This window comes from Mesoplodon densirostris, chromosome 19 (assembly GCF_025265405.1).
Source record: "Mesoplodon densirostris isolate mMesDen1 chromosome 19, mMesDen1 primary haplotype, whole genome shotgun sequence".
NCBI classification, from domain to species: Eukaryota; Metazoa; Chordata; class Mammalia; order Artiodactyla; family Ziphiidae; genus Mesoplodon; species Mesoplodon densirostris.
The window spans coordinates 13903374-13919503 of NC_082679.1; the positions used below are offsets into that span (position 1 = coordinate 13903374).

Consider the following 16130-nt stretch of genomic DNA (forward strand, 5'->3'; position numbering starts at 1 on the left):
TGAAGCAGCTGGGCTGGCCGGGCCATTACAGGACACCTTCATACTCATTCGCTCCTTTACATTCTGTCAGAAGGCATGATTTTTGCTGTCGAATTGCATCTAGGGCAGGGCAGAGAGAATCCCAGCCCATGTTCACAATGGGCACTTTATGATCCGTGAACTTAGCTTCTTGCTGGGTGCAGTGTGTGCAGTCAGAAGTGCCCATTGAATAGCTCCGAGCTCTGTCACCGTTCCTCCCTTCCTGAGTAAAAGCCACACAACTAGTTTGACAAGGTGTGCCTTCCAACCTAGAGCCATGGGCCAAATGAAATCTACCATGTTCCTGGACTGGCTTCCAGCGGGGACAGAAAGCTGCAGGCCTCAGAATGAATCAGCCTGAACATCTGTCTTTCTGAACTAGAACCACCCTAGCTACAGCCCCACCTGACCAAAGGAAACGAGGCGGAAATACTGAGTAAACGGAAGAGATTTACAGAGAAAGGGGGACCTAGAAGAGCCAGTTTAAAAAATCAGGCTTCCGGGCTTCCCACTTCAAAGAGGGAGACACAACATTTTACCAAAGATGCTTTGTAAATCAAGCAGCCTCCTGATGGGACTGAAGGGAGCTGGAATTTGTTCATGGGGTAGAAGTTAAGCTAAGAGAGAGACTACAAAGCCATATGAGTACCCAGTGCCATAAAACTCCAGATTCAGAGGTTACCAACACTTTAATCAAACACAGGTGTCTTCTGCAGCAGTGATCACAAAGATAATTGAAGCTTTTGTTCGGTTTAATGTTCTACAGTCCTGGGGTTCCCACTTTAGAAGTCAGTTCTGGTTTGGCCTGTCCAGCGGGCCTGAGGGGAAAGGGTTGCAGGGCCCGAGTTCTGGAAGCATGAGGTTCCTGGCCTACTGGAGTCTAAGAAGAACTGAATTTGCAGACCTGGGCCTCATCACCACTTCCAACAGCAAAGCTCTAAGAGACCTGGCTGTGCCCATGTTTTCTACGTGCCCTGCTCTGACCATTCTGACCCTTCTGCTCCTCAGCGCCTCCACACTTTCGTTCCCGCTTCTTGGAACGGCCTTCCCCCAGTGCTCTCTTGGCTCCCTCTTTCTCATCCCCTAGGGATCAGCTAAAATGTCATGTCTTCAGAGACCTTCCTCTTGATCTAAAGTACCTGCACTGCCCTCCTCCCCGCAGCGACCTCTCTCCAGGCCATTCCCAATCACTAGACTCTAGTGTACTGTAGAAATGAGAGCGCAGGCTTGAAAGGTTCAAATCCTGGCACTGCCACTTAGGCAAGCGACTTCAACTTCGATGGATCCATTTCTGCACCTGTCCTGCAAAGGTAACAACACCTACCTACCTCACCGGATTACATGAGTCAATACACGTAAAGCTCTTAGAATAGTGTCTAGCACAGAGTCATATGGTAGCTGTTATTATTATTATTATTAAATTCATAGTGCATAATCCCATCAGAAATTACCTTGTTTTATTTACACGCTTGCTCTCTGTCTCCCCCACCAGCCTCTGAGTAGATCAAGAACGTAAATGAGGACTTCCCTGGTGGCACAGTGGTTAAGAATCTGCCTGCCAATGCAGGGGACACGGGTTCGATCCCTGGTCCAGGAGAATCCCACATGCCATGGAGCAACTAAGCCCGTGTGCCACAACTACTGAGCTTGCGAGCCACAACTACTGAACCCGCGTGCCTGGAGCCCGTGCTCTGCAACAAGAGAAGTCACTGCAATGAGAAGCTGGCGTGCAGTAACGAAGACCCAATGCAGCCAAAAGTAAATTAAAATAATAATAATAAAAAAAGAACGTAAATGAGTTGGAAGATGGTTTGCATGTGGTCATCTGATTTCCTTGGTGGCCACTGGCCAATCCCAAAGTGGGGAGCTAGGCTCCCCAAAGACCCTCAACTGCCCACACTCTGACATAACTGAACCCACAAGGCCTGAACTGCTACTCACAAGTCTCATGTTTAAACTATGCTTGGAATGTTCAATAGGAACATACACTTATTTTTAGGCAAGAAAGTTGTCTCCTAAGCTAACCCTGTGGCCCTGGAGCTGGCCGTATTTGGCAAGGTCTGCCTTGTGGCTGTTTATTAAAGAGGCCCAGAACTTTCTCAAGTCTAAGGTAGCTGTGAAGAGAACTCAATGAGCTGGGAGTCTTGTATTTTTATGGTCAAAGCTTGTTCACTTTGAATCTCTGGGGTGTTTCTGTGCAGCGGGTAGGAGCCGAGTGCCGCTCCCTGACCTTCCACAGCTTTGGGCCATGATGCATCAACCACAGTCATCCCTAAAATGGTTCACTGCTTTCAACGGATTGAATTCCCTTCCGTGGGTTGTCCCTGAGTCAGTGAGTCAGTGAGTTAATGAAAGCTACAAAAGGAAAGGGAAAATTCGTGTCCCCAAACGGTTAAGAAGGTTCCCCCACCCCAACTGGTCTAGGTATTTCCTCTCACTCCACCAGCAGACACAGTGCTGGGCGACTACAGGCCTGACATCTCTGAAAAAGACATCTTGATACAGACCTTTCTGTCTTACAGAAAGTCAAATCCTACCAGACTTGGCAGTGAAGCTCAAACGATGCCCCCACCCACACCCCGTCCTGCAAAGAAAAAACTGCCTGACGATCCTGGTGATGTTTACGGGCTGGACACCTTCCAGGGTTGGTTAGCAGACAGCCTGTAAGAAGGGGTGATTCATCAGACTGCCCTTGAACTAGCCTGGCAAGCCAGCTGCTTCCAGACATTTTGAATTTTGAAATGGAGCTTATTTCATAGGCCAGAACTGGAAGATTATACCAGCCTATAAAATTAAAAAAACAAAAAACAAAACACAAAACTGACTCTTCCAAGCATAATCTATGCCAGCAGCAGCCAAAGAAGCATTTAATATTTTCATCAGACACAGAGTTTAATGTAAAGATGCTCATTTCCTTAAGGGGGGGGGAGGGGGGAGGCTAGGGAGAAAAAGGTTTATTTATTGTCAGAGTTGGAGTAGGAAGGATGTGGATTTTTAAAAAAATGTTATCACGGAATGAACTGTGCTTGGGATTTGCTGGAAACTTCAGAGTGCTTTTTAATTTGTCAGTGTTTGCGAAAACAGGCAAAAGATGCAGGCACATTTTGCCCTGCTATTAAGAAGTCACATAGCTGAAATTCCAACTCTAAATGCCTAGAGAAAAAGCACACATCCCAGCCACAAAGCCAACAGCGGCTTTCATGGTGTACTCTTGTTCTTCTCTCCCTCTCTCTCTCTCTCTCTCTCTCTCTCTCTCTCTCTCTCTCTCTCTCTCTCTCTCTCTCTCTCTCTTGCGCAAATACACACCCCTCATCGATAAAACAATAAAAAGGGCTGGCCTGACTCCTGCGCCAGGGAACAGAGGCCCCTCGTCCCCCTCCCCAGCGTGGCCACCACTCCTGTGGATATCTTCTGTGAGACTGGCTGGCAGCAGCCTATTTCTGCCCAGTAGCCCAACATTCCACCACTGGGGCTGCCTCTAGTACGGAGCCGCATCCCCAAAACAGTAAGCAACTCAGTTTCCACGGTGATATCAACGAAATACCTTTTACCCACATCCTGATTTAGACTGATCATAGAGCACTTATGTGTTGATGTTTGCACACGCGCATACCGAGGCCGGTGACACTGACTGAAGCCGGCTTCCAGCACTGCCCCTTGGGGCTTGGTAAAGGGAAGGCTGTCTTTTCAATAACACAAGCTGAAGACCCACAAACCCTCCTGGCGTGACACCCCCTCAAGCAACCTCCCAGCGTGGTGGCTGGTTGTTCAGTACCTTTCAAGCTTCCTCCTGTGATGTTTCTCCTAACCTCAAACTGGCCTTCTCTGCCATTGAAATGAAGTGTATATTAAAAAAAGAAAGAAAGGAAAAAGAAGAAATGCATTTATTTGGCTTCCTGCAGTGCCCCCATCCTGGATGGCTGCTAATTAAGACATTCTTGGAGCTGGAATCCTTACTGGTCCTTACTGGTCAGGAGGTAAGATATGGAAACCCTTCATCCTGGGCTCTTTGGAGATTAAAAAACCAAATGTGTTCCCTTCACATGTGGAGAACGAGGAGGAAGGCGTACTGCCCTGTCTTCCGCACTGCCTCCCATCCACCTAGACTGTGGCTTCCACCCACTCTCAACAGCCATCAGGGAGGGGGAAAAAGATGAAAAGAAAAACCCACTAGAAAGCCAGTAACAAGACATCACTCAGCCCCACATCTTTGTGGGGGAAAACTTTAAAAAGCATAAAACAAACCAGTGTCTTCTTCATTCCTGCCCAAAGCTGAAGACACAAATGCTGTTGTATTGATGGTGTTCTAGCACCCCATTCAATCACTTCAGCACCGTCAGTGATATTTCCCGAGATGACTTCACTGTGCTCTGTGGAGTTGTAACTGCCACTTCCAACTACTTCTGCCCCATGTCCATAGTTCCATAGGAGACAAAGAATCTGTTCTGCTCTGATATCTGGAAGCAAAACATTTAAATCAGCCCTTCTTAACTTGGCAGGAGGGTACTGCTTCCTTTCTGAACCTAGGATGCAAACCCAGACAGGGTAGCAGGGTGGTTTATTCATGGGAGCAGCCAGACTTTAAGTGTATATGTGTTAGAAAGCTGGAGACTTAAAAAAAAAAAGCGATGTGAGGAGCAAGGGATAAACCCACAATTCTTGTATTTAGAACGTGGCCCTAGTTACTTAAAAAAAAACCCAGAACCCAAGAAACCTTAACATTTGAATGCAGAGATAAACCAGTGCCATCCAATCCTGTTCAAGGGGAGTACAGTGGGCTGCCGGGCAAGCAGGATGGGCTGCGTGTTCCTGGGTAAGTCACTCTGCCCCGCCACTCGCGGAATGTTTCAGGGTCAAGCGAGATAAAGTTTTTTCCAAGTGCAGCACGCACACATGGGAGATTTTAAGGGTTATCCACACTCTCCATTAAACCCTGAACAACAGTGAGAAGGTTATTCCCCTTGATTCTCTTGAAAACCTTCTGATCAAAGAGAAAGTCTCTGCTTGGTACGCTGGGTCTCTAACACCTCACCAACACTTGCCAATCTCCTTTCAACAAAGGGAGCATGCCTCAGGCCCAGAGCCTGCAGCAGGAATAGTACCTAGCTAGAACTTAACAGCACTGTTTTGTTTTCAGCCTGTTTACTTTTGCAGTTTCCTTCTATTTATGGCCAGGGAAGCTAGGTTTTCCATTTGCAATACTCATATAAATTTCCCCTTTATAACTTAAGTTAAAAAAGGCAGGGACTTCCCTGGTAGCGCAGTGCTTAAGAATCCCCTGACACGGGTTCGAGCCCTGGTCCAGGAAGATCCCACATGCCGCGGAGCAACTAAGCCTGTGCACCAGAACTACTGAGGCTGCACTCTAGAGCCTGCAAGCCACAACTACTGAGCCCGCGTGCCGCAACTACTGAGACTGCGTGCTGCAACTACTGAAGCCCGTGTGCCTAGAGCCCGTGCTCCGCACGGCAATGAGAAGCCCATGCTCACTGAAACTAGAGAAAGCCCGCGCACAGCAACGAAGATCCAACGCAGCCAATAAATAATAAATAATTTATTTTTTAAAAAGGGCAAATTGACCTGAAAGAATATTATTAAGTATATAAAAGCAAAAGTGGCTAAGGAAAAATCACAAATGACTTAAGTTTAGGAAGTAAGGAGACAAGCATGGGGTGGGGGTGAGGAGGGCTGCTCTGGCTGGAGAACCACTGTCCCTTCTGGAAACACAGGATGGTCCCTCGCTCTTGGGGAGATGGGGCTCATCCCACTCCAGGAAGGCAGGAGCCAGTACAGAAACAGGTGGCAAATAGCAAATCCCAAGTAAGCTCTATTCACTCACTTTTAGATACCACTTCAGTAAATTACATCTAAGAAAAAAGGCCACCGGCCTCTTCCGGAGTAACTCCTGCTCCGAGTAAAGACAAGGCAACCAAGTTACACCAACCAGCCTTTAAAGACTTTCCATGGACATTCCAAGTTAATGCATCTGTTGTTTACGACGGAAAGGGGAGGGGGAGGGACATGAAAGAACAACACAACCAAAAAAGGCACAACACCAAGACAAATGTCTCAGGGATTTTTATAATCCCAGGGAGACCGCTTCTTGGACAAAACTTCCCAAGCACTGATAAAGGTCACTCTTGCCAGTTAAATGTATGCAGTTTTCACTTTCTGGAGGAGGTGGGATCCTCCTCCCAGCCGCCAGTTAATTTTTCCTCCCAATAAGATCACTCTTTAAACAGAGGCTGGAATTTTAAATGATTCTGTTTCTCTTAACTCACTGAACCCTACACTCCCTAATACCTGGGTTACTGACTAAAATGTAACTCATAAATCTTCCTGAAGAAAAGCAAGTGTTACTTGTGCCACTTTCAGACACTTTATAACAACTTCTGGTGTCTAGACAGGCAACACTGTAAAACTAAGTTTCCTTATAACTGCGCTCGATGCTTTGATGTTTCAAAGTTTAACCTCATCCTAAAGGAGACTGACTTTGAGCTCTCAAACTACCCAGGACATAAAGCCTTCTTTCAAACCTCCCTGGACGACAGGATTTGTAGCTGCTCAAGTAGAAGCTTCCACCCCCCTTTTAGTAGGTCAGTGTTTCAATTACCACTGCCATTGAATTACCAACTTGCTATCACTTGCCTCCTATTTCCATGAAAAAAGAAAAGGGGGGGGAAGGGAGACTTAAACAAGGTAACGTGAGTGCGTTTGCCATTCTGCAAAATAAATAGGTAAATAAAGGCAACGGAAGGGAACTGACCATGACTGATGAAAACACAGACATCACTAAGTGAAGGAAATAAGGATAAAGCTGGGGAAACCATTGATCTAGAATATACCAAATGCCAGACAAGAGATAAACATGTTGATAATTCAGCCATTCAGAAAACCTGAATGAGCAAGTGATACCAGAGCAAACAGCTGTTCCTTATTTTTGTCCTTTCCCTCTCCCCTCCTCCAAAAATAAGAGCAAAGGAATTTTTTTTTTTTTTTTTTTAAAGAACAACTCTAAGATCTGGTCAAAGGCTTGTACAATTCCCAGCACACTATAAATCAATATGGCAAAAGCCAAAGGCGTTCATCTCAACAGTCTCAGAAATTCCTTGAGCCTTCCCCAAATCAATTCCTTTCTGGCTCCATTCTCTTCGCTGTCATCTGCTAGACCAGCACTGCCAAATAACTTGTACTACTCACTCAGTTAACGCTGTAGAAGGGTGCTGTCTGGCCAAAGTCAGCCGTGACTGGAATACATGTTTAAGTGGCAGAACTCCCCACCCCAGAGGCTTCAGATTGGAATCCAGACTTGTCCCTGCTCCCCTGACATCTGATTGAGAGGACATTTTGAGAGTGCAAGCCTACATTTTAACTGACCTCCCGGATTGCATCTCAGGAGTTTAATAGCACCAGCAGCACCTGGATATTAAAACCCCACCCTCATTTCCAGGGTTGTTTTTCTCCAACACCATTTCCAGGGTTGTTTTCCTCCAACACTTTCACCAAACTTTTCCCACAAGGCATCCCACTCTAGGCCAGGCAAGCGGCTGCCATTAAATGAAACCATTTAGCACCAGTTCCAACTGGAGAGTGAGTCAGCTCCCGGCTGCCAAAGCAGCCCCCTTGTTGGTCTCAGGGAGGGTGCTTCAAAAGGCAGAGGGCAATCCTGGGCCCACGCCCTAGAGCGCACAGAATTAGATGAAGCAACAGGCGCCACTCCATGGCACCAACCGGATTTCAACTCTCAGCTGAATGAGTGTGAGTGAGTACAAGGGGCGCTGTACTCCCAGGCCATCCTCCCACATCTCATCTCTTCCACAGTCACCAGAAAAGCCCTGTTCTTAAAACACATGGGGGGGTGGTGGGAGGGGATAGAGGCTGGCAGCTGATAGCTTCCCCTACCCCTCTCCCAAGAAGGCAAACAGGATACCTGTCGTCATCACATATTTACAGTCTTTAATTCTAGATGACAATTGAGTTTAGGTTTTTTTTGGTTTTGTTTTTGTTTTCGGCATGTAACTTATTCAGTTTCTAAAACTGCTAAGGATCTGCTAGTCTTAGCCAGATCCTAAGAGGCAAGCAATTAGAGTAATGGAACAAAATAACAGACGGCTACTTTGAGGTCTCTATCATCAGCCTAAGGAAAAAAACAAACAAACAAACCCTACTTGGAGAAAAACAAGACACCATCAGAACTTTCAAATAATTAACTCAAATCTAATAGAGCCTGAGCCAAAGGTCAGGGTCTAAACACTGAGGCCCTGTAAGCAGTGATGTTTCAATGAACAGGCAACCTTAGCAAAGGAGGCAGTTCCTCTTGCTGTGATGAGAAGTTCTAGATCAGCTATCAAGTGACCTCACCTGTCCAGCAGAACGGGGTGGGGGGGTGGGGTGGGCAAGGCTACTCAGGCCACTTTCAGAAACTGGGAGAGAGAACTCTGGCCCAGAGCTATAATTGCTCAAGAATTTGCTCAAAGGCCAGACCAGTCCTTCCCCCACACCCCTGGAGAAAACATGCAGAGCCTTCCTAGATCAGAACTGTTGCATAAGCTACTTATCAGGTAATGCCTTGGTTACAAGGGTCCTTAGAAGGGCTTCAGGTAGAAGTGAGAACCACCAGGAATCACACGCACCCTCTGACTTGGGCCAAACCTTGCTTAATTCCTAGAAAAATTCAATTCCACACGCTATAAGGGCCTACAGCTATCCTGGATAATGATTTTTAGGGTATGAGAGTACGCACAGGACACTCACAGGACTGCCACTCTCCCTGTGACCAGTGGCTCAGCCTTGGAGGGGCAAGAAGGGCAATCTGTCATTCACTAAGGTGACGCTGCAGCGCAGAAAAACCCAGCCAGCCTGTCTGGGGGGAATGGGGGTAGGGGGTTCCTCTTAGAAGGAAGACAACAGCACAAACTTGTGTATATATTCCTTTCCATTACTCCTCCTCCCATTTCAGAAAGGATCCCCACCCCATAATAGGCAGGTGCACAGCAGTGAAGCGACATTTCCCCCCAAAGTACAGCTATGTGTACATATTTGTCGCAGTTGTATAAAGCAGGACTCACTAGAATCTGCCCCTTATTGAGAATCTAAAACAGCTAGTATTAGAGGGGTTGTGAGCCACCCTTTCCCTGAACCTTGCCTGGTCCTTGTGGAAGGGAGGAGGGAGGATGATGCAACAGCAGCAAGGCCTAGGGGTTCCGGTGAGTCCCCTAGGGGGTCCCGCCCAGGCCTGAATGGTGCCTCAGCCTCACCCAGCTTGCAAGGTAGACTATAACCAAGAAGGAGCACACACCCTAGCTCCCAGAAGGGAGTGGAAGTGAGCTAGCAAAGGGAGTCACTCTGGGAGTCGTAGAAGTCAGGAAGGGAGGGAAAGGGAAGGTCCCCACTCCCACCACCTGAGTAAAAATGTTCCGAAGTTCATTCTCCCCAAGCACCTGGAGCTGGAGAAGACAGATCCCAGACATGCTCAAAAACAACCTCGTGGCCCCCTGTTCCCCTCCCAACTTTCCAAGTCTCTTGGCAACTCTTAACCTTTTCCAGCCCGGCACTGCCTCCTGGCAATAAATTACTGTTGAGACTGCAGGCTAGGTCTCTCCCCTCAAAAAGAATTTTATGTCAGATTATCTCAACCTGCCCACCCGGAGGAAGGTGGGGCAACAGATAAGGACACCACCATCAAGCCACCACCCGCCCCCCCAACTACTGATGAGGAAATTCAAGCAGAGGTTGGTAATTTACCCAAGGTCATGCCAGGCTCCACCCCAGGCTGCCTGGAACAGCTGCTCCCTTCACCCTTTCCCCTCCACACTGGGCTGCCTGCACAGAGCCCCCAAAGCACCAACTCACACCCTCAAGAGGCTTCCAGCCACACTCGCCACTCAAGCCCCTTGCCTGAGTTGGCCCCCATGATCCTGAGGAAGCTCCACCAAAGCTACCCTCCCGAAGTCCCAACACCACACACATCCGTCCTTGTAGAATCACAGAAGGGCCCCCTTCGACCCCTCCTCATTTCACAGATGACAGGACTGCCCTGAGATCAAGGGTCTTGCTCAAGGCCACAGAGCTGACAACAAACCTAGGAAGAAAATTCAGATCTCCGGAATGTATTAAATGCCTCTAAGTGCGAGTACCTCCCACCCTCTTCTCACACACTTTTAAACAGCCCCCTCCCAACACACACACCCACTCAACACCCTCCTTTCTTTAGCTTTTGCTGCACACACTCAAACCCTCTCTTCTATCAGCTTGGAGCTCTCCCCTGTCAACCATCCTGGATTACACACACACACACCCCACCTTCTCAACATGCCACCTGAAAACAGACCCTGCTTTAGAAAGAGCTCTTCACCACCACCCCCAAAAGACACAATTCTTCTGGCCACTCTCACCTCTTCCTCCCCAAACAATTTATTGTCCCTTCACAATACACACACTCTCTCCAGTCCCGGGACTGCATGTCCAGAAGCCCCCACCCCCAAATTCCTTTCTCAGTCTATCCATCACACACTCCCTTTCTAATGAGACTTTCATTACTACTCTAACCTCCCTCCCACCATCCGCCATTCCGCTCATTCTCTCCCGCCATCCTCACCTTGTCCAGGCTACCTTAGCCTCCGGCGCCGCCAGCCCTTTGCTGAGCTTTGTCTACGTTCCATCAGTTCTTCAGATCCCCTCCTCAAAGCACTCCAGATACTCTCTGTACCCCCCCTTCGGCCTCTCCTCATCAATGAGGTCTCGACCTCATCATATTCCTCTTCTTCCTATCTCCCAATCTTCTCCTCTTCCCTGTAGAACAGCGCACCCCAAATAAATCTCACCTCCTTCAAATCCTCTTATTCACAGCTCCCTAACTTCTCCCTTCAGACCCGGAGTCCCGGAACTCCTTAGCAGCCCTCCCCGTCCTCACCCCCCCCAAGCTCCGGGTCCTTTCACACCCACTTCTTTCCTCAGCCCCTCTCCTCCTTCCACCTCCCCAGTCTCCCCAGTCCTCCCACTACTCTTCAGACTTCATAATCCCTTCCTTGGTACCCCTACTCCATCTTCAGACTTCCAGAATCTTCATCCCTTTAGAAGTCCCCCAACCCGGGGCTCCCACAATTCCAACCCTCTTCAGAGGATTCCGCAATCCAAATAACCCCCTCCATACTCGAGCTCTTCAGACTCCCCCGATGCCTAATTCGATCCTGACCCACAAATTCCAGACTCCTCCGTTTCTCTCTGAACACCCCCCAGTCCATCCTGACCCACCAGTCCCGCCTCAGACCCCATTCCATTTTAGAGGCTCCAATCATCTCGCCGGTTTCCCCCAATTCCCCGCCCAGACCCTCCAATTCCTTCATCGGGCTCCCCGATTCCTTGTTTTAGATTTCCATATTCCCTACTCAGCCGCCAATTATTTTTTCAGACTCCCAATTCCTTGCTCAAGTTCTGCAACTCCTCTTCAGGACTCTAAACCCCTTCCCAGACCCGCCGGTTCATTCCCAGGACGCCCAGTTCTCATCACAGACCCTCCAATTCCGTCTCAGGACCTCCCAGCCCCTTTCCGGCCCCCAGCCTCCCTCGGAAGCCCCCCCTCCAGCCCATTCGGCCCGCGGGCCGCGCACCTTGCGCTGCTGCTTCTCCCAGGCCGGGTCCAGCAGCAGGTCCCGGTCCCAGTCGTCCTCCTGGGCCATGTAGTCGCCCATGCTACCCCCGCCGCCGGCGCCATTGCTCCCGCTGCTGGGGCCGTATTGGTACGGCTGGTTCGCCGCGTGGTAGTCCACCATTCCGCTGCCTCTCCCGAGCCCGTCTGCTCCCGCCTCTGCTCCCGCCCCTCTGCCCGAGCCGCCGCCGCCGCCGCTACCGCCGCCGCTTCAGCTGCTTCAGCCCGCCCTCCGCTGACGCCTGCGCACTGCTCGCTGCGCCTGCGCACCGCGCCGCCGCCGCCGCCCTCTCTCGCGCGCGCGCCTCCTGTGCCAAAAAGCACTGAAACCCCGCCTCGGGGAGCTCGGAGCCTGCGCAGAGTGCACCTCCCCTCGGCCCTTCAGCTCATGGACGAGCCGCGCCCCCTCTCCCGCGTGAGCGCGCGCGGCCTCTGCGTGTGGGCGGGGCCAGAGCATGGATGATTCGTAAGGCGCGTCTCGACATCAGGCTTGAACCTGCTGAGGCGTGGCGTGTATTCCCATTCAGTAACAGAAATTTAACAAATATTTATTAAGCGCCTACTGTGTGCGTTGCCAGTAAACAAGATAGACAAAACTCCCTGGCCTCATGGAACTACCTTCTAGTGAAGGGAGACAACAAACAAAATTTTAAGTACATATATATTACAAGGGGTAAGTGTTATGGAGAAAAATCAAGCAGAGCTGGCACGTAAACGAAGTGCTCAGGGTAGCCTTTGCGGAGAAGGAGAACATTTGAACAAACATCTGAGGGATTCACGAAATGAACATGGGAGTTAGGTGGACTGGAATAGATACTGGCTGACGGGGAAGGTAGAGGATTTTTTGGACTTGTCTATCTTCATTCATTCAACAAACATTTATTGGGCACCTACTGGTGTGCCAGGCCCTGTTCTTGGGTGCTGGTGATATGGTGCTGAGCATGATAAATGTGATTAGTTCTCAAGTGGCTAATATTGGGGGGGGGGGGCGCAACAATAAATAAATACAGATAAATGACATTGCTACATTGAGGCATGTCAAGTGTAAATATCCAAAGCTGAGCTCCTCATCTTCCTCTCAGACCTGGTCACCCCACAGTCATCCCCATCCCAGTCAATGGCGCCTCCATCCTTCCAGCTGTGCAGGCAACAAAGCTTGCAGTCCTCCTTGGCTCCTCTTTGTCTTCACACCCCACATCCAGTTCCTCAGGAAATTCTGTCAGTTCCATCTTCAGAGCATGTACGGAATCCACCCACTTCCCCTTTCCCCCACGGCCACGCCCTGGTCCTGTCCAGCCTCGCCTTGTCTTCGCTTGGACCACTGCAGTAGCGTCCTCACCATCTCTCTGATCCTCCACTCACCTCCCAACTCTCCTTCTCACAAGAAGTCAGAAGGAGCCTGTGAACACTTGAGTCAGATCAAGTTCCTCCCTCCCTGCTCAGAACCTTCCTTTGGTGCCACGTGTCAAAGTCAAGGAAAGAAGGAAAGGTTGCTGGAGTCTTCCTTGCCCTAGTGCAGCCCAGCCCAGCTTTTGAAATAACCGAGACTCCTGGGGCCTCAGCCAAACCCACAAGGTCTTCCACGTCCTGGTCATCCTGGTCCCCATTCTTATCCCAGCTCACCTCCCACTCTCCCCCTCCTCTCTGAGCTCCTGCCACACTGCTGGCCTCCTAGCTGTTCCTCCAACACACCAGGTATGTTCCAGCCTCAGGGCCTTTGTATACGGTGATACCTTGTTACCACTGTTTGGAACACTTTCCCCAGATACTGGATCCCCAGGGCTCACAGCCTCCTCTCCTGCAGATCAGCGGAAATATCACCTCGTGAGACCTCCCCTGACCACCTTTTCATAAATAGCATCCCACACCTTCCCAGCTTTATTCTTTCCAGAATACTGATCACCATTTAATATACTACATGACTGGTTTATTTATCATGTTTATTTGTCTCCTTCCCAACAATGTCAGCCCATGAATGGTGAGGATCTTTTGTTTTGGTCGCTGCTGTATCTCTAGCCCCTGAAGCAGTGTCTGGCACAAGACAGAAGCTTAAGAAATCCCAGATGAATGAATAGGCTTAAAACCATACTGAAGAATCTGAGGAGTTTTGTTTTTTTTTTTGTTTTTTTTTACTATTCTTTGCCTGAAAAGAAGTTTTGATTTTATTCTAAGTGCAGTGGGGACATATAATGAATTTTATTCTAAGTGCAATGGTAAGTTAGGAGAGGACTGCAAGCAGGGGTGGGGTCTGATTCAACTGTCCATAGGGTCTGTCTGGCCACACAAGGGGAACAAACTGTAGAAGGTGGAGTGAGTTCAGGGAGCCCAGCGGGGAGGCTGCTGCGATGGTACTGACAGACAGACAAGAGGGTGAAGGAGGAGAGTGCTGAGGAGGAGAGGCAGTGGGAGGATGTGGGCAAGTGGAGCCTCCAAGACTTAGTGTCATGAATTTGATGGGGGTGGGAGGCAGGGGTGGGAAAGAGCAAAGAATCAAGACTCAAGATGGCTCTAGGTTTTGGACCTAGAGCAACCTTGAGGGGAATGGGTGGGTGTTAGGGAAGGTAAGAAGGTAAGGGTTTGACTGAAGCAGAGCCTGACCGGCAATACAAAAGGACTGTGTTGCAGTCATCTGCTGGGGATGGGGATTAGAAGACACAGCTTCTCCAGGTTATGGGAGCTACCAGGATCTCTCCTCTCCTCTCTCAAAGGCACTCGAAGAGATCCAAGGGCAAGCAAAGGAAGGGGATGATGCCTAGGTGGCAGCCCACTTTCCCAGGTAATGTCATGACCTGGCCAAAGACGCGGGTGTTGGCTGTTTCCAAAGTTGGTTTGTGCTGGGTCTGGGTTGGGGCAAAGCACCCTCTTCCTGCCTAACCTGCAGAACGAGCCCAGGACTCTTGTGCTGGGCTCGCTGGGCAGGGAAAGGCCACTCAATGGGCCATCTGCCCCTCCCTGCGTGCTCCCGGTTGACACTGAGAAACCTCCCAGACCAAGGGCTCAGAGATGAAGTGGATGTCGATGTCCCCAGCCAATGAGGTTTAAAGGCTCCCTTTAATTGCCAGCTTTGAGGCCACTTCCCAGCAGCCATCCATGGACAGTGCAGTAATAATAGCTACTGTTTATGGACGGTCAAGGTGCAGCAGGCAAGAAGAGGGGGAGGGAGAGATCCCCGAGTGAAAGGGTATGGCCAGTGGGCCCTGGCATTAGGTTCACCATTTCCACATCACCATTTCTTGGAGTTCTCAAGACTTCAGTCAGAACTTATTAAATGCTGTATCCCATTACTGGGAAATCCCTGGCAGTCTAATGGTTAGGATTCGGCACTTTCATGGCTGTGGTCCAGGTTCAATCCCTAGTCAGGGAACTAAGATCCCACAAGCCTCACGGTCAAAAAAATAAATTAAATAAATAAATGTTGAATTAAAACAAATAAATGCTGTATTCCATGATTAATGCTACTTCGATGAAACAAAGGAGAGAGGGCTGCATCCTCTCAGGGTAGGAACATGAACAGGTCCTGGGATGTCTAGAGGTGACTGTGGAAGCAGCTGCAACAGCAGCCCTAAGCCCGAGCCACCATGACAAGTGACAAGTTGAGTGCATTAACTCACAGCAATGACTGAAGTGGGTACTCTCCCCAGCTGTAAAACTGAGGCACGGAGGGGTTGACTAACACACCCAAAGGTCACTAGGCTGGTGTTTGAACTCAGTCGTTCTGCAGAGCCAGGCCTCTTAGCTGCTCAAAGGATGATCCTCCTGGAGCAAAAGCAGGTTGGCAAAGCAGGACAAGTTGTGGCTTCCAAAACAGAGAAAGGTCATTTCCTCCTCCCCTGCAGGGTGGCCATGGCCCACTGTACCCTACACAAAGGCAAGTGCTACGTGGGTGAGTGGGAGTGTGTCCACCCAGAACGGGTGCCTTTTGCTGACTCACACAACCAAATGGGTGGGTAACAGCATCCCTGTCTCCCCTCCTCCTACCCCTCTTAGAGCTAGCTCCCAATTCCTGAGCTGCAAAAGCACCCTTTGTCCCCAGCGTTTGGGCATGCCCTAGTTCCTGGATCCTGCTCAGGTCTGATCCCAGGGCAAGGGTGTCCCGTCTGGCCCTGGCTCCCCAAGTCAGGGCCCTCAGAGAACGATCGGTGTGAGTGCTGGCAAGTGGCGAGGGCTGGGAAGGCTGGCCGCACAGGCTCACCTGCCCTCTCCGTGGGCAGAGTCCACACATACCGTCATTTGAGAATGAGGTGCTCTCTCAGGGGCACCAGCAGTCTATGTAAAGGGATGTGCATCTACTGTGGCATTTGATTTCCTCCATTTTCCCCAGTCACTGCTGTCCCCACTCCCTCTTCCTGCAGGCAACAGGCTCACAGGTGAAGACACCCGCCCAAAGTCACTCCGCCTGAAAGTCTGGAATACCTTATAAAATGTGAATAACCAACCTAAGGTCACTCTGCCAGAATATCTGGAA

The 16130-nt window shown here is 49.7% G+C and overlaps 1 protein-coding gene across 1 annotated transcript in view; it reads right to left on the reverse strand.

The window, feature by feature from the left end:
• ACTN4 (actinin alpha 4) overlaps positions 1-11862 on the reverse strand; it is a 72321-nt gene extending 60459 nt beyond the window's left edge. Inside the window, exon 1 of the mRNA XM_060083462.1 lies at positions 11628-11862. Coding sequence (XP_059939445.1) covers positions 11628-11789 — 162 coding nt within the window. The 5' untranslated portion in view covers positions 11790-11862. The remainder of the gene's footprint in view (positions 1-11627) is intronic.
• Between the last annotated feature and the right edge of the window lie 4268 nt (positions 11863-16130).